This window comes from Drosophila virilis, chromosome 2 (assembly GCF_030788295.1).
Source record: "Drosophila virilis strain 15010-1051.87 chromosome 2, Dvir_AGI_RSII-ME, whole genome shotgun sequence".
Taxonomy (NCBI): domain Eukaryota; kingdom Metazoa; phylum Arthropoda; class Insecta; order Diptera; family Drosophilidae; genus Drosophila; species Drosophila virilis.
This window is the reverse complement of record NC_091544.1, coordinates 5,310,294-5,328,281: the sequence shown is the minus strand read 5'-3', so window position 1 is coordinate 5,328,281 and position 17,988 is coordinate 5,310,294. Positions and strand designations below refer to the sequence as shown.

General features: G+C 40.2%; 4 protein-coding genes across 4 annotated transcripts; 1 reads left to right on the top strand and 3 right to left on the bottom strand.

Annotated features, from left to right (window-relative positions):
• The first annotated feature begins 2,456 nt into the window (after window positions 1-2,456).
• Npc2b (Niemann-Pick type C-2b) lies at window positions 2,457-4,403 on the top strand. The gene is made up of 3 exons (XM_002054725.4): window positions 2,457-2,752; window positions 3,752-3,837; window positions 3,905-4,403. The coding sequence occupies exons 2-3, from the start codon at window positions 3,759-3,761 to the stop codon at window positions 4,297-4,299; spliced, it is 474 nt and encodes a 157-aa protein (XP_002054761.1). The 5' UTR covers window positions 2,457-2,752; window positions 3,752-3,758; the 3' UTR covers window positions 4,300-4,403.
• Window positions 3,954-10,618, bottom strand: CCHa1 (neuropeptide CCHamide 1). The gene is made up of 4 exons (XM_002054726.4): window positions 10,195-10,618; window positions 6,522-6,557; window positions 6,400-6,446; window positions 3,954-5,379 (listed from the first exon to the last, which is right to left on the bottom strand). The coding sequence occupies exons 1-4, from the start codon at window positions 10,256-10,258 to the stop codon at window positions 4,999-5,001; spliced, it is 528 nt and encodes a 175-aa protein (XP_002054762.1). The 5' UTR covers window positions 10,259-10,618; the 3' UTR covers window positions 3,954-4,998.
• A 94-nt stretch (window positions 10,619-10,712) lies between these two features.
• On the bottom strand, window positions 10,713-11,556 carry LOC6629669 (10 kDa heat shock protein, mitochondrial). The gene is made up of 2 exons (XM_002054727.4): window positions 11,413-11,556; window positions 10,713-11,341 (listed from the first exon to the last, which is right to left on the bottom strand). The coding sequence occupies exon 2, from the start codon at window positions 11,335-11,337 to the stop codon at window positions 11,029-11,031; it is 309 nt and encodes a 102-aa protein (XP_002054763.1). The 5' UTR covers window positions 11,338-11,341; window positions 11,413-11,556; the 3' UTR covers window positions 10,713-11,028.
• Window positions 11,557-13,797: 2,241 nt separating this feature from the next.
• Window positions 13,798-17,029, bottom strand: PK1-R (Pyrokinin 1 receptor). The gene is made up of 4 exons (XM_002054728.3): window positions 15,714-17,029; window positions 15,159-15,376; window positions 14,945-15,085; window positions 13,798-14,762 (listed from the first exon to the last, which is right to left on the bottom strand). Exons 1-4 carry the CDS (start codon window positions 16,585-16,587, stop codon window positions 14,712-14,714), a joined length of 1,284 nt encoding a protein of 427 aa, XP_002054764.2. The 5' UTR covers window positions 16,588-17,029; the 3' UTR covers window positions 13,798-14,711.
• Between the last annotated feature and the right edge of the window lie 959 nt (window positions 17,030-17,988).

Sequence of the window (17,988 nt, the reverse complement as noted above, 5' to 3'; positions counted from 1 at the left end):
AGATTGTACGTTGACCGCACACACACAAGCACACACACACACACACACACGGACGCACAAATGGTTTTGTATGTGTGAGTGGATTGCATAGTATTTGACAAAAGGCCGGAAATATTCAATTCTGTCAAATGCGTAGCAAAATCGTAAAAAAATGGCACTTATCGGGTATGCTCAACTACTCGATGACCTGTATTCAAAATAAAAATATTGTCAATTTTCTAAGTTTTTATAAAATGTTTAAAAAAGGATCTCTAGGTCTTAACAAATTGCAATTCCGGTCGTTCGATTTATTAAGAATAATAATAAGAAGAGGTATGTATAAAATTATATAAACGAACTTCTCTTGATTAGATCAAAGAATTGATTCACCTAGTCAGGCACTTCTATATAGACCTTCCATTAAGTAGGAATGTGGACTTTTCTATCGTTAGCATACGCTACAATAGGTCTTATATGCCCCATTTTACATGGTATGTGTACAGGGTATAGCAACAACCAACAAATATTGTGTAAAGTGTGTAAAACTGGCGACAAAAACAGCAGAGCTTAAACCGGCTCAGTCCGGCCGGTTAGTCCGTCCATAGTAATCATTCAGTCGGTTTGTCTGTCAAACTCCCATTTAAAGCTGGTGCAGTGTTCGCTTTCAGTTTCCATTTTTTAGTTGCATCTCAAACTGTGATCACAGCAGTCGCTTAAAGCGCCCAGCCAAGTGAGTAGCCTAAGAAATTCAAGCTGAGCCGTTTCTGTGTTTCCATTCCAAGATCGAGTTCAAGTCCGAGCCCACTTTCTAAATGCCGACGATCGATCAAATGTTTTGAACCCATCGCGTTTATAAGGTGTGCACGTCAGCAACGTCATCGTCACGCCCCGAGTCTATTTAACTTCCTAGCTACGTATCAGAGCAGAAGAGGCAGATGAATAAGGTGGTATAGCTTTTGCTTGAAGTTTAACTGAAATATTTCAACTTAAATCTAAATGCCATGCGCTGCATATTAAACGCGTTCAGCCGTAGCCGTAACTAAGCAAAAACCTATATATTGTGGTAAAGTTCGCACTTCCTTTCTTTTCTCTGATCAGAACAGACTCGTCACAAAGGCAGCTACAGTCGAGAGCACTTGAATAGAGACAGCTACGAAAAGAGTGAAATTATTTACACAGAAACTGTTTAAGAGGGAAATCGTTTTAAGTATTTAAACTAATTCGGTGGAAACTTTCATTATATATATATATATATCTGATCAGAAAAGACTTTAAAAGATACAGTCGTGGGCACTTAAATAGAGTCAACTGCGGAAAAAGTGTAATTATTATTAAAATTTTGCGCATTTAAGCTATTTCAGTTGCTAGAAAAGAAAAAGAAGTTGGCACTTCGTCTTAATTATCTAATTAGAACATGCCTGTCACAAGAGCAACTCGCCATCAACATGGTATAGTTATTTAAATAGAAACTTATTAATTAAAAAAAAAAATAGAAATGGAACTAATTCAGTTGTAGAATAACAAAAGAAAGTTCGCATTTCGTTGCATATCTCTTAACAGAACAAGGGCTGTCACAAAGGGAGGGAAATTGTGGCTAATATTATTGCTGATGGAAAAGAAAGAATATTATAAAATAAAAAATAGAATGGGTGTTAATAAATTCACTTCTCCAGACATAATTATTCTTACATCAGAATCGTCAGAATCGTTCTAAATTTATAATTGAATACGATTTTCTGAAGTCTTGTATTTCAAATTAGTAAATATATTCTTGAAATATGTTCGCAATAGTTGCGAGATTTGTTACCCTCTGTCATCTGGAAGGGTATATTTGAAAAGAGTATAGCAATTAAATTATTTTCGATCGAATGGGGTACTTACAAAGTTTTAAAAGTGGGTACAAATACTTAAAAAGCTTTCGCAAATAGACTTAATTTGAAGTGTTTGAATTAGCATTTAAAGTGCTCGAATATAAAAACGATTGATTTCCTTAAATGGGATGCATATGAATGCTATGAGGCCTTTGTCATTTTATAGAGTATAACTGAGACTGAGTCCGGCAATTGTGTTTACAGTTTCTCATGGCATCTGGCCTATAATAACTTTTAGTTTCAATCAGCAGAGAGCTCACACAAGCAGCCTGGGCTTGGCCATGGCCAGTCATTAGCACTTCCCAGTAGTGTTCGGACCTTAATAGGCTTTAGGGAAGTACTTACTTGACGTGCACTGTTAGGTTGACACAGCGAGTCGAGTCGAGTCGTTGGCGAGTGCAAATTAACGCATCTAATAGATACACAGCACAAGCAGCTACAGTGATCAGTCGCTGTGTGCAACCGTTGAGTGGAGCTCTCAGAATTAACAATGAGCTAATCAAACTGACACCAGAACGTCACGAATGCACCCAATTTAAGACTACTCCAAGCGAACGAATCCCTGTACGCCAAGCAAGCGGCCAATTGCTCAAATTGCTTATATAACGAGTCTCCAGTCTCCAGACTGAGACTCTGCTTGTATGCCACACGCATACTAAGCAGACGCCAGAAATCGGACAGATCGCCCGATTAGTCAGCCAAGAGCCAGCGCTCAATCGAAACGATCTACCCGAACTGGCTTTGTATATAGTTTCAGTGCACGGCTACACACGCTCAGTTGCCGTTCAACAGTCGCGCTCACAGCTTGAAATACATTTGTATCTGCGCGGTGTACGCGGTGCCAACAGAAATCAACTTGAAGCCAAAGAAACAAAACCAATCTTGACAAGCAATTACAAGCTGTAAGCATGATATATTAATTTGTTTAATTAAATGCAAGCTAGTTGCAGATACTTTAAACGAAAGCTAAGGGCCGACTGCTGCAGATGTATCTGTAGCTTAAATTGAAAATTTCGTCTTCTCTAGGCCTTATATGTAAATGTGATCCGTTCTCCCAAAGATAAGTAGCTTACTATCAAGATAAAAGTGAATGCGAGCCCAGCCAAAATCGATAGAACTTTTCGTTAGATTTTGACCAGTTGTTTATACTTAGCATGTGCATCCAAACTGCGCAGCTTAAAGTCTATTTGTGCTAGATTTTAACTCGAATAAATTATGTTTTATAAAACAAAGCAAAGGATACCTTGATTTCAAATTGACAACAAAGTAGAAGATAGTTTGTAAATAGCTAAATATCCATTACTGAAAGAAGGGTTTGATGTATCTGAAGGATATTAACAGCAGCATCATTAAATTATCGAAAATATATATTTCTCGACGAAAATTAGCAAATCTAGTAAATGTTAATTACAAATTGTTTATGCATACTCAAAGCTTACAAGCAATTGCAATTCTATTGATTGCATCACAGAAGTATCTTTTAGATACCTGCAGCTCATTTTTAACTCATTCAAGCAAAGTTTCAAGTGTCTGAAATATTTCGACCAGTATATAATCGAAATAAGAAAGCTTTTCTAATGCAGCATCATCAAAGTATTTCGATAGATACTTGCAATTTTCACCGCAGCTTCCACTTATCGTAAGCTGCACAGATTTTTTAGCTAAGTTTTTAAGTCAAGGTCGATCTTTCGCTCGCAGCTCAATCTTTGAACCGGTTTAACTGAGACGTTGCTTATTTAATTTTTTTTTTTTTGGCTCTGCTGTGAGCTAAGCTTTTGGGCCAAGCCCAAAGTAGTTGCAAATCAATTAGCGAGCTGAGCACAACAGTGAGCTACGACTTATAATTAAAACTGACTTCACATCTTACGTTTCCTCTCGTCTTTATGCCCTCTCGTCGACAGAATAAACATGAATTCTGCGCTACTTTTGATCGGCATCGCGCTGCTCAGCCTTGCGGCGGCAACTGATGTGAAGCAATGCCCGAAATGTAAGTTAACCGAAATCCAAGTAATCCTCCAGCAGCTCTTAATCGTATTTTGTTGCCCATTTCTTAGCCAAGGCACGCGCTTTGTCCGCCGACGAGGTGACCATTTCGAACTGTCCCAAGAGCAGGTGCATACTGAAGCGCAACACGGAGGCCAGCATCACAATGAAGCTCAAGCCGGAGCGCGACTTTGCGGAGCTCACCTCAGATATACAGGGTATCATATTGGATGTGCCGCTGCCGTTCCCCGGCTACTATGGCACCAGCGCCTGTCCGCACATCTACGATGAGTCCGGCGAGCACAAGGTCGGCTGCCCACTGAAGGCGGGCCAGACATACACGTACAAGAACAGCTTTAAGATACTGCCCGTCTATCCCACGGTCAGTCTGGAGATTCATTGGGGACTGGGCGACAAGCAGGGCGATGTCGCTTGCTTCCAGCTGCCCGCCAAAATCAAGGCTTAAATCAGATCAGTTCAGTTAAGAGAGAGTGTCGATTGCTTTGCATACTAGCTTGTAAGTTTTATTTGTTATTATTATTATTATTAAAACGTGTGTTATGCAATAGATTAAGTACAATTTAATTTGAACATGAAGTTGATATTGAATTTGAATTTCAATTTGGATTTAAATTCTGATCTGGGCAATATTGCGGCATCCAGCCAATGACGCAATATTGTGCTCGCAATACAGTAAAAGAAAGAATTATGCATATAGTGTGGTTAATTGCGCGTTAGTAATAATTATAATGTTAATAAAAGAATAAGTAATTAAAAACAACAAAAGCGAAACGTTTTTTCATTAACATTTAACATTAACATTTATTTATACAATAGATTTATGCATATATCTTGTATCTATTGCTTGCTGGCCAACGCGTCGTATGCGCAACTCGCGTGCAGATCGCCAAGCGACGATCTGTAACCTTTAATTAATATATTTTTTTATTAATATATATATATATATATATGTAAGTATATATAAGTGTATATGTAGTTCTTTAATTGGGCCGCAGCATGCAATGAGATGCGAGTTTGGATCACTCGAATGATGGAATAAATATCGTTTAATTGTTTTTGCTTAAATTGCATCATTTCATTTAGTTTGTTGGTTTATGCGTGTGATTATGTGTAAATGTAATGTCACTTATTCGCGGGTCAAAGTTCACTTTTTCAGCTCAAAGAAGTCGCCCATTGGCAGCTGCTGCTGCCGCTGCTCCGCCTCGACCAACGCCTGCTGCAACTTGCGCCAGCCCTCGGCCGCATCGCTTGCATCGAACTGCCGCTGCATTTGCCTCAGCTGGTAGCGATGCTGCCGGAGCAGCTGCCTCCATTTCGCATCGTTCACATCTCGAGTGCGCTCCGCTGCCGACGTCTCGCCACTTGGCGGCGCCAGGGCGGACGCGGTAAGTGGCAAGTTGTAGTTTTTGGCATTGTTGTTGTTGTTGTTGTTGTTGTTGTTGCCATCGTCGTCAATGGAATTCTCATTGTTGTTGTTGTTGTTGTTGTAGAGCTGCTCGGCTAGCTTGTCGACAAGAAGTGAAGGCTATGGTAATGGTAAAAAAAATAATAATAATAAATAAGACATAAGTATGTCAATAAAAGCTTGAAGCCTAATTTATTAAAACAATATATATTCTCTTATTTAATTTGTATGAGCTGGCAAAAGGCGATATTTTCCGTTTACGTCCTTCCTTGCGATCTCTCTGTCATATAGTTGCCTGTGGGACTACCGGTCGTATACTTATTATATTTATGTCATTTTACGGCTTTGTCTAGCTGTCTCTAAATAATACATCGGAAAAAAACATATTTTCCAGGGTTCATGAGCTAGAGTAAACAAATTTGAAATAAAGTTTTCACTTGAGTTCGTTAACGAATATTTTGCACAAATTGGCAAAGTCGATATATGTCAATCAATTTTACAGGTAGACTCTTTTAAGATTTTTCTAGACTTTGAATGAGTATTACTAAGTCAGTTCTAAGTGACAGCAGAATTCGTGTTTAAAGGGATGTTAGACTTTACGTTTAGAGAAGCTTAAAAAAGAGAAAGAAGTAGAGTAAGAGAGTAGAGCGAACCCAGGTTTCCCTGACATTTAGAGAGTTTCAGAGATCCTAAAATGTCGTTTAAACTTGTTCATTGTTTGATTTGTATGTGGCAAAGCTGAAAGATTGCTTTGTTTTTTTCTAAAAATTAAATATACTATGTATTAAATATTTTCTGATTTATTTTCAATAAATATATATCTGGTAGCCAAGACGGAATGTTGAGAGTCTCAGGCGAAGTTCTCAATAAAAATATATTATTAATTTAATTTAATAAAATAGTTTTAATTGTTACTAATTGTTTGAATTTGTGTACCCGTTCGGGGGGGATTATTTCCGTTCTAATTAATTTCACAATTGACACGCAGCCATAAATTAGCTCAAGCCGCGCAATTTCATCTAGTTATAAATCTAAATAGGGTTATATGTTCTGGATAAGATTAGCTCGATAATGCTGCTTTATGACGGCTTAGCATATGTATTTCATGACAATGCGGAATTGGCTGCGATAGGAACTCACCTGCTTGGCCGCAAGTGCCACCCTGTTGCCCGACCGCTTGCCATGTGCTATGCCAAAGATAGAGATACAAAAAGTCAGCTGAATTGGCTTTTAACTAGGCGTCAAATTAACTATAGACTTACCACCCCAGCACGAGTGTCCAAATTCCAGGCAGGAGCCTGTAAGTAAATATAAAATAATGTTTATTTAATAAATCATCATCATTTCTACTAGGCACTGAAGAGTTAAGCTGGCCAAAAGAATTTATGACACACAGTACCGCCATTCCCCACGAACTCTTTGCCAACACCCGCTGAGCTGCATTGATCACAGGGGCCTACAGTGCGTGTGGGTCGGGAGCGTGGCAGGTGGCTTAAAAAGTTAAAGGTTGCCAAGAAGTTAATGTGGATGCTGCTGCCGTTACCGTTGTACAGTTATTTTTCCATTTATACCCTTGGCTCTAAAGGGTAAGGTTACTTTCTCACAAAATGTGTAATACAAACATGTGTCTATGCCAACGTCTCCTCCCTGAAACTTTTGCCTAGCTCCGGAAGATCCACTTTTCCCCAGTCGACGGATTACCATGTCATGTTATATAGCTATAGGAACGATTGGTCGAAAATTTGTCCTTAACTTATATTGCCGATTTCCTAATTAACTATGCTACTAAAACTTGAAGCTCTATTGACAAACATTTCTCTTGACCAACCCCAACTAATACAAAAAGTAGTTGTCTTTAGGCACATGTCAGCAAAAAGAGTGTTCAGACTTCGTCAGGCTGGCAATAGCCATGCTTTCTTGTTATTGTTACTGCTGCAGTGGCTTTTATATAATGCTCCGACCTATGATAAATATAGTCCATTACAAAGTCGTATGTTGCTGCGGGTAATAAGCGTACACCTGAGTAATGTGTTGAAGGCAGTTCTCAGCTGGTATGGAGTGCTTGGTTGGGGTTAGCTAAGGCAGATGCGAGGAGGGGTAGGGGAAAGGGGAGCTATTATGCTATGTCCTTGGCGCTGCATTTCATTGTGTGGCCAAAAACTAATCGCACAAATGGATGGCCAAGTCAGGCGTCCACACAAAAGACTTCAGCTTGGCTCACATGTCACGGCACGAGGCGTCAAAAAATCAACACAAGAGCAGCTGCGACACCAGGATAAGTTTACGCAATACGCACATGCAGCAACTCGAGCAGGAGCATCTCCTGGCAACAAAGTGACGCAGATGTGCTGCACTGGCCGTAAGTGCCTTGCATAAGCCTAGGCTGCCCCAGCGTTGGGCTCATTGATAAGAAAGGAAAAAAAAAAAAATCATCCATTGGCAGACTCGATGAGCCGTCAGAGTGAATGACTCTATATCTATTACGCCCTATTTAACTGTTACCAGCGCCTCCCAGCCGCCATATGTCAAACGTGTTATCATTTGTCAATTACTTAAACCGTGGATTAATTGTTGCCGGGCGCGCATTTTGTTGACAGGCCAGGCCATCAGAGATAGCCTCTGCTCGGGCGTCTAATCGAAGGGGCTGTCATTAAAAGGCGGGAGCGAGAGGACTTCTACCAAACTTCTAATTAACGTGCTCATCCACTTTAATAGCCCAACAACGAGTGGTCAGTGGGAGCCGGCGTTGGCGTTGGCGTTGACCCTCTTTGCTCCAAGTGCCGGGTAATTTCTTTTTTTTTAATAGCCCTGCAAAAGTCGCACGTATAATTTCAAAGTGTTACGCCATTGGGTAATAAAGCTATTTTTAATTGTCCCCGAAAATAAATGTTGACATTTATTTTTGACAGGCGAATCGCTGCATTTCTCAAATAAGGCTATTAAAAAAAAAAAATCATTCTTAGCTGGTGCTTTTTTTTTTAACACTTTTTTAACCGAACCTGTTTCGTGTAATTGCTTTGGGTAAGATCTGACTTTTGTTTAAAAATAGATTTAAGTACTGCGCAGGGAATATTGCTAACTCCCGGAATTAAAAGCATTTATATTCATTATTTTAAAAGGAAAATAGTTGCTTATTGGGAAAGTGTGATGGAAAAGTATTGAGCTGGTCCCATGAGCTAACTAAGACAAGCCTATCGTAGACCTATATTATTTTCATCATCATCATGATTAATGTTCTTGCACTATAATCAACAGTTTCTGTCAACCTGAACCTAGCCCAATCCACCTGGTCCAATACACTATCTGAGATTCGCTTCAAAGGCAATTGCCGCCGCAATAGCTGCAATCTAAACCGGTTTTTTTCGGGTCTCTATGCCTAACACGATTGCCCTGATATGTAGCTGGTAGCCGGCGGGGATAAGCTTTGACCAAGCCAAGCCACAACCACCCACAAGAGTGCAGCGTGGTGACAATTTGCCGCCTGCAGGCAGCGGCACAGCTTGAGTGGTTCACACGATTTTTTTTTTCGCTGTGTCACCAGGAGTTGTTATAGTTGTTTGTTGTTGCTGTTGTTGTTATTTGGCACGCAGTTTGGATTAATTTACGACAGCAATTAAAATCGTCGGGGCACTTGCAGGTAGGTATTTGAATCAGCCGCATTGCTGGTCTGACAATCGACGCAGGTGACAACGTAACGTGAAAATTATAGAAACCCAACCACTGGGGCGGTTTAACTAAAGGGCGTGGCACAATAGCGATCAAAGAGCAACAGGAAAATGTGCATAAACTAGATAATGCGCATTACAATTTGAAATAACAATATGTGTTAATAAGGTAGTTGGTATTTTTATGACCCTGTTGATACGCATCCATATTATTGTGGGAAATTCTAAGAAGGCCTTTTCCCTATGACGCATTGTCATATTAACGGAAAGTTGTAGACTTGTTTATTCATTTAATGAAGCACACTTTTGAGCTGAAATATTTTTGAAAACCTGTTAAATAAAAATAAAGTGGCTTTTTAGATGCCTCAAAAATGTGCTTTTGCAATTTGTTCAAATAAATTAAATAAATTAAATCACATAAGTTAATTAAATCTAATATTAAGAGCTTAAAGCTTTTTAAAATGTTGCTAAAATATTTGAAGGCATATAAATATATATATATTGAATTTTGAATAAATCTTCTGAATTCTTGAGAGAACCGTCCTTCATTATTCGAGATCTAGACAAGATGAATATTTCTGAGTAAGTCAAACGCTATGCAATAAAACATATTTTGATCCCATGCAAAATCTCTTACTCTTCATCATTTCCCCGCAGGAAGCTAATACCCCCGTCTGCCAGAACAAGTTCCGACTTGAACATTATTAACAATATGTAATTAGTAAACTTTTTATTATTTATTATTATTATTATATGAAAAAAAAACTGGAAATTTAAATTAAGGAAGCTTCGAGTTAAAGCCCGCAAAGTGAAACAAGGAGACAGTGTCTATTTATATATATATTTTTTTTAAATATATGGACGTTCTTTTTTGAAATTTTGAGCTTCTCTACGCTTCTAACATATTTACCAAATCTTGTCCACACGAAACAGTTTTTTTTTTGTATTAAAAAATATCTTAATCTAACATATTTTTATGTCAACAAGGGCGACTAAATTCTGCCTTATTTTTCAAATTTTAAAATATTCAAAATCCAATCAGCAAAATAAACTGTTTTAAATTCAATTTTGATTATCAACAATTGAAAAATAAATGTAATTGTTTAATATGCAAGTATAAGATGTTTAAAAAAATTTAAAAAACCAGAGTAAATATATTGCATACTTTTCAGAAAGAAGTATAAGAAATTATCCCAGAAATTTTCATATTGCTTTTAACAACGGCACGTTATCTTAGATATTTTTCCAGATCAAGATATTTTGTGTTTACCTGTAACTAGCGTGAAGAGCACCAGAAATACCAGGATAGTCCAACTAAATTTAACGTAGCACATTTTGAAAAATCTTTTATGCCAAAGTAAGCACAATTTTAACTGTCAAAATAAATTGAGAATTTCTTTTTGTCACTTTCAATTTAACTTCAGATGCACTTGCCACAAACTTTGTGCAACAGTTTTGCTGTGCAGGTGCGAGTATCTGGAATGCGTATGTTCAAAACTCTTTTCGAATTGGCACCAAAAGGCGTTAGACAGGCGGCTTTTATAGCCCAGACCGGTGTGCAGCAAACATAGCCGGAACGGCAAAAAGATAACGACAGCCAATGCGAGCGCAACACACGAGGCAGATGGGGCAGACGAACCACGAGCCCGACGCCAACGCATTCCGAAGTCAACGCCGCCAATGAGCGTAGCGAGAGGTTCAGCAACAGGCCGATGTCCATGTGGGGAGAAGCAGCCAGCTACCCATAAGATAACCCCCCCCCCCCACTCCAAGGCAAAACAAGCTCGGTTTAATGCTCTTTAAAGAAAAAACGCAATCTGAACAATTGTTTATTGTAGTGTCCTGACGGTACCGGTTAGTTGCCTGCTGTGTGTTGGTGGCGTGTTTAAATGTATAAGATCTTAGTGTAAATATTCTGTGTTCTGTGTTTAGCTACCAAATACAACATTTCATCAATCATTTAGTTTCGAACGCAAAGGGTATTGTTGTTGTTGTTTGTGTCTGTATCGTTAGATTATGATATCTTAGTCCCCGATTAGTCTGTACCGTGTAATATGTGCTGCCAATCGAATGGCAGACGCCGGAAGGCAACACTTGAACCGCATTATTCTAGCTTGGCCAGGATGTCGCTCTCGCGGAACAGTACATATTCGCGTTTGTCATCCATGTCCACCTTGGTGCCACCGTATTTGGGCAACAGAACGCGATCACCCTCCTTGACGGCCACGGGCAAGTGACCGGAGCCAACAGGATTGCGGGCACCGGGTCCGACGGCCACGACAACGCCCTGCATCTCCTTGGGCACCGAGTCCTCCGGCAGCAGAATGCCGCCTGCTGTTGAGGTCTTCACCTCGGCGCGCTGAATTAGAATGCGATCCAGCATGGGTACAACTTTCTTGATAACGCTAGCCATTCTTCTATTGAGCCAGGAAAAAATTATTTCAAACAAAAACACCAAAATTAAAAACTTCTTTTTGCAAACTTTTACCAAAAATCGTTTTTTTTTTTTACAAAATTAAAAACCAATATTTTTTTTTTTATATTTTACAGCCGTTCAGTTCGAATGCCAGAAACAGACTGAGGTATGCTGGGATTGTGGTTAAGCAGTAGCAGCCAAATTTCAAGGCCTACTCTATCCAACAATTGGTTAGCCTACTTTGATTTGGGTTCACTCTAAAAGCATTTAGTAGAGTTCATTTTGGCTTTGGTCTCAACAGACTTAACACGGCCACGCAATATGCGCTAGACTACCGTTCTAAAGAGCATAGTTGTGTGTGTGTGCACAAAGTGCATATGTGTGCATGCGTTTGTATTTGCGCGTTGTTTTGACACAATTCCCACGCTGAAAGCGTCAGCGCCACCTGTTGGCACTGCTGTGCACTAAGCACAGCGGGCATGTGTTTGTGTGCCCTGTTTGGCTTCCTGACTGACTAAATGTTTGGGTGGGATTCGGGAGGTAGGGAGTTCATTTGCTGGAATTTCGCTTTTTTGTTTCCCGATTCGCTCGTAAATCAAACAATTTCACACTTTCTACGTCATTTTGCGGGCAGCCGGGTGCCAGTGGGTGTGGCTGTGTGAGCCAATTGATGTGTATGTGTGTGGGTGTATGAAGCTATTGCTCTTGCTGCTTGCTTTTCTATATTATTTCATTGGCTTGTTAGCTTTGGTTAGCCCAACGTGACGTACGTGAAGGCAAAGTATATGCACACACTGTTATCACAAGTATATTAACTATCGAAAGGAGTTTGTTACGCTTAATAAAAACGGCATTAAATCAATGAAGTCTATAAGTTGAAGATTGCCATGGTCCTTATATATCAGATTCCTTAAAATCGATAAATATTGATTTGAAGGGTCAATATTTTTGGGCTTATCTTGAATATTATAGTGTATTCGTTCCCGTTCAATGCACATAAATTATATTAAATTAAATAAATTCTTTGTTGTTTTTCACAACTTGTTTGAAGAACCCATCTTTGACCCACTTTACCCCAAGAAAATTTACAGAATGTTGAGAAAAACAACTAAAATTCATTTTTACAAAGATTGTTTCATATGAATGTTCCATTTCCACCGAGTAAAGTTGGATTTTGAGATAAGTGTGAATGATTAGGGATCTTTGAAAATCATAAAAAAAAAAAAAATGGTTAAGTATGTTAGAGTATACAAATGTCGCTGTGAAAAATATTGCCAAGGGTAACATTACCATTACCGATTTTTTGGACTTCCGCTCAATGTATGCAACTTTTTTATTTTTGTGTTTATGGTGTTTATGGCATGCTGCGCTTAGGATTTCCATGTTTATCTAAAAATGACGCGTTATGAGAGAATTTATGGGCATAGGGCATGCATACGTAAGCAAATGGCATGCCCTGATGCAGTCGCCATTCGCAGATCGAATCCAATCACACCTGAACAAGGTCGGCAGGGAATGCCGCGTGCTTTGGCCAGCACGTCCATTTGCCTGATTGCATTTTCATAAGAAATGCAACTGCGAGTGCTGGGGCCATATTACTCATTCGCCGCGTTGACATTAGTCTGCATTTGCAGTCCGTGACCTTGGGCGATTATCAGCGCATGGGCATGGTGCATGGGACATCATTATCATATTATTTATTCAAACAGACGGCATACGCTCCACTCCAGCTCCACACCAGCTCTACTCGCAGTTGCTTGCACGCAAAATCGATAAAACAAATTTGTTTATATGCGCATTGCGATGACTCCAAATTACAAAATTTCGCTTAAATCACGGCGCCGTCTCTAGCAGATAAAAATAGCCAAATCGACGAAACCCTAGCAATTGCCAAGAAAATAATCAAAATAAGTTTAATTACGTATTAATATATATTTTTGGATTCACAATAAATATAAGTAAAACTATAATGCCGCAGCAAAAATTATCAGAACTACGTCTTCAAAAATTGACTTTTTCTTCCGCCTTTGACTTCGACTTCGCATTTAATTTCCGTTTTTCCGGTCGAATAAGCGTTTGATGTTTTGAAAATAGCACTTTTTTTTTTCTACAGCTCATCAGTCAGTTCCTCGACAGCTTGAATTATTGGCACTCCTCAACAAATATTGAAAGAAAACTTTAGCTAAAGTTCGGCAAATTTCAAAGTCTGGAAACATTTTTATTATAATATCGACTTTTGGTTTGTTTTTGTACAATCTAATACATTGTTTGGTTTTAATTTATGGTATCAAATAACAAATAACAAAAGCTGAGCTCACAGCACTGTGAATAAAATGAGATATTTTAGGCAAATATAAAAAGATTCATTTTCTATTGTGTAAGATTCAAATAGAGGTAAATTATTTAAAAACTGGCTAAAATATTATGTGTTTTTTTTTTTTATAATTTATGCAATCTTTTCAGAGAAGCTTGAAAATGATAAAGATTTCTTAAGGAAATGTTTTTGTAATTTAAAATAGAGTCTGCAGAATTTCATTTATTAAATGTACACTTTGGAGACATGCTCCAAGAAGATTTCTTAAAAATAAAAATGGTGCAAGAGTCCAAAAAAATTAAAAATGATATTTCTAATTTCTTGAAGATCTAAGTTTCAAGCGACTTTTCATATGACTCCTTATATTATGAGCTAAAGTAAATTATCTGATGTCGCTGATTTACTTATAAAAATAAAAATCTCCTGCTGGATTTGAGCCGGCGATTTTCTGATTGTTAGCTCGACCCACAGACACTAAAGTAACGCAGGCTTATGATGTCGCAGTCGCAAAACGTACTTGTTTGGCTGAGTTGATGTTTGTCAGACAAGCTTTAAGTGCTTGTCGCAGTGCTTACTTCTGACTCAAGAGGAAGCATCAAATAAACTATCAGCCTCGTAGCTCTTTGAACACCAATAAGTCACCCAGACAGGACAAGTTCTTTATATAAATATATATAGATTTAGGACACAATAGACTAGTTATGCAAGTACATCGCAGTTGCTTAAATTTCAATGTTAGAAAATAACTTAAAAGAAAAAACTAGTAGCATTGTCTGTAGATTACCAAATAATAAATGCATGGAGCTCAATATCATTAATTTTAAGTTACATTAAGTTTTAGTTAGTTAGCTTCATTAACTTATACAAAACAAAAGTTGTACTAAACGCTTTGGTAGACGTAGGTATAACAATAAAAAAACAGTGGCTAATTTATAAAACTATAAGCTTAAATAAGTTAAAACAAAAATGCAGAAAGCTGCACGAATGTGACAAGTAATAAAAATCGCTAAAAAGAAACTACAAAGTTACTTTAAACAGTTGAATTGTGCATTGCATATTACAGAACTAGTTGAGACTTTGTCTGCAGTAGGCGTTCGTTCAGAGCAGTCTAAAAAGAGCAAGTTAGAGAGAGAGAGAGAGGGGTAGAGAGAGAGAGAGAGGGAGAAAGAGAGGAGGAGAAAGGGAGTAGACAGATGGAGAGGTTGAGAGAAAAATAGAGAAATGCATGTAAACAGTTTATTTTTTGATCGCATATTAAGTAATATTACTCATACGATCAGTGGGACAGACCTGCATTAGCGTGTGTTTCGACTCAATGGAATCGCGCTGCGTCGATGAATTAAGCGTTGTGGTGCGACGCAAGCGGCGCGACTCCAGCTGATGGCGCGAATTCTGCATGCCCTTTGAGTACTTCTTGCCCAGCAGCACGGCCTGCAGCAGATCAATGAAATATGCATAAGTAAGAAGAATACAAATTTAAACATAATCTCAGCTTGGGGCTCACTTTGAAGGCCTCACGAAACTTGTTGCTCATCAGGTTGTAGAGCAGCGGATTAATGCAGGTGGACAGATAGTAGAGCACGCCCGAAACGTATGTCATCACCGTGTAGAGGAGCTCATGCTGATCATGCAACTGGGCGCCCCGGGCGGGCGCATAAATGGCAATCAGACGCTGTGCGTGAAATGGTGCCCAGCACAGAAAGAAGCAGATGACAACGGCAACTGTGAAGCGAGCAGATAAACCAAACAATTGTATTTGTATTTATATTCATTCGCTCTAATGTCAGGCACTGGCTTGTGTCGCATCGTATTTTTTTTCTTTTATTTTTTTTTTCGGGGCACAATAAACCCGCGCCTCATAAATGTCGAGCATGCCAAATGACAGACGCGATAAATTGGCCAGTGAATGGCTGATTAAACGCGCCCAAGTCTTCGGCCGGGCCTCTACCCCTTGCTGACACAGACACACACAGCTAGAAATTAGACATTTGGCTCACAGCCTGCGGCCACCAGTCGCTACATTTTGCATAATTGGACCCATCAATGTCGCAAAACTCACCCAGCATCCGCAGCACACGACGCGTGCCATAATGAGTGAGGCGTCCACGCACTGAACTCAGCTGTGGCCCCGCATTGTTGGCCAAAACCGAGCTGGAGCCGGCATACCGATAGAGTATTGTGTCACTTGCTACCGCCTTCAGCGGCTGTTGGCGCCGCGCGCTGCTCTCGGTGACAGGAGCTGTTGGTGATCCGCCGCCAATGACACTCGATCGATACAGATGCAGGCCAATGCACAAGTACAGCACCAGTATGATGGACATGGGCGCAAAAAAGAAGATGAAGGTGGACAGCTGGAACGAGTGTTGCACTATGACGCGCACCACGACACACTTATCGACGCCCGCGTAGCTATTGATGCCGAACTGTGCTGCCTGCGGTATGGCCGTGAGCACTGCCAGCAGCCAGATGAGCACTATGATCCGAATGGCGCGGCTCAGCTTGCTCATGGCCTGGCCCAGAAACGGATGGCAAATTGCCATATAGCGTTCCACCGTAAACGCCGTGATGGTCAGCACAGTTGCATTGGCGGATGTCTCGGCCAACAGGCCACGACCTATGCAAAAGTACTCGCCGAATACATACGGATACTTGGACCAGATGAAGTACATTTCCTGCGGCACTCCCGACAGCAATAGCATAAAATCCGATATGGCCAGCGAGAACAGATAGTAATTGGTGGCCGTGTGCATGGAGCGATTCTTCTTGATCACAATACAGGTGCTAATGTTGCCCACAACGCCGGTCAGAAAGATGAGGCAATAAACCACGGTGACAGGTATGACAATTGCCAGAGGATCGCGCTGCGCGCCAAGCAATTGGGTAATTGTGGCCGCGCTCTGATTGATGGCAGGTGGAGTCGATGCCGGCGACATGTTTGCTTGAAATTTTCCTTCAACTGAGCGCTTTTTATTTTTTGTTTATTTTTAAAGTTTCATTCAAAATTTCCACTTGCTGGAATGCCGACTACCGCTTAATTGGCTATATCTCCCTCTATGCTAATTATTATAATTCGATGTCACGACCAACGCAGCAGCGGCAGAGAATTTAAGGTAGCAAATCGACTCAGTTCGTTTCTTGATTGGCACGCAACACACAGACGATAAAAAACAATACTGTCAGCGAGGTCGCAACCAAATCCAAGTCCAGACCCCTTGCCAGACGCTCGCCCAGCGACTGCTATCAGCACCGGGCGCTGGGCACTGCGTTCACTTGATTACAACCGGCCGGCCAGCCACATGTATGTGGCATTAGTTAAATGCAGTAGCTGCAGCGAGTTGCCCGTATCCGAGTTGCGAACCCGAACCGCACGCCAGCGCGCTCTGAACTTATCTGATAAGCAACTGCGACAATTCTATTCAGATTTGTATCTACATTAGGCAACGACGACGCGTCGCTGCCTCGGTCGCTGTCGCTGTCACAGTCTCTGCCCGTGTCTCTGGCCGTGTCTCTGCCCGTGTCTCTGCCGACTCGTAAGTGTTTCGCTCGGTGCTTGGCTTTGTTTGTGTTTTGGACACAATTTCTCATAGCTTGGGCGCTGCTGTCGCAAAAAGCGCAGCCCCCCAAAACCAACCAAAATACAAGAGGAGCAATAAGAAACCCCACGATGACGGCGGGCAAAAACTTTTCGTAATATGCGTTTTGTCAGTGCCAGAGCTGACGACTGACATTTTCTGTTGCCCCCGTCGTATATATTCATTCATTTATTTTATTTCGTTTAGCGCCACACTAACTAACCAAACACCCTGCTGCCCCCTTCTACTCCCTCCACCCCTCACCCTCCCTACCGGTGGTGTCAAAGTGCGTGCGCTGCTTTTGAAATAGTCGCACACACACACACACACACACACACCATTATACAGCACATGCACACATGCATACGAACGAATGAAAATGGTGGCTGACACACACTACGTGTGTTCTTCCCCGTCTATGAGTGTGTGTATATGTGTGTGTAAGCTTTAGCAAGTGTTTGCACGCGTGCTTTAAAAGCTCTAAGCAAGTGCAACCGCGTTTTTTTGTTAGTTTATGAACGGCTACTTAACTAGCTACATTTAAAGTGGCCTACAGATTCAAGTGAGCAGATTATTGACATTCAAATATATATATATATATATATAAATGCCGGTTATTATCCGGCTTTGTCCGTGTCGAGTTATTTTCTAACTCAGATATATGCGGATAAGGCCAAATATGACTTTAAGACGGATTGAATGAACGAATTTTCCATTGACCGCGACACTTGTGGTTATTCTCTTCTTATATACTTCTTATAT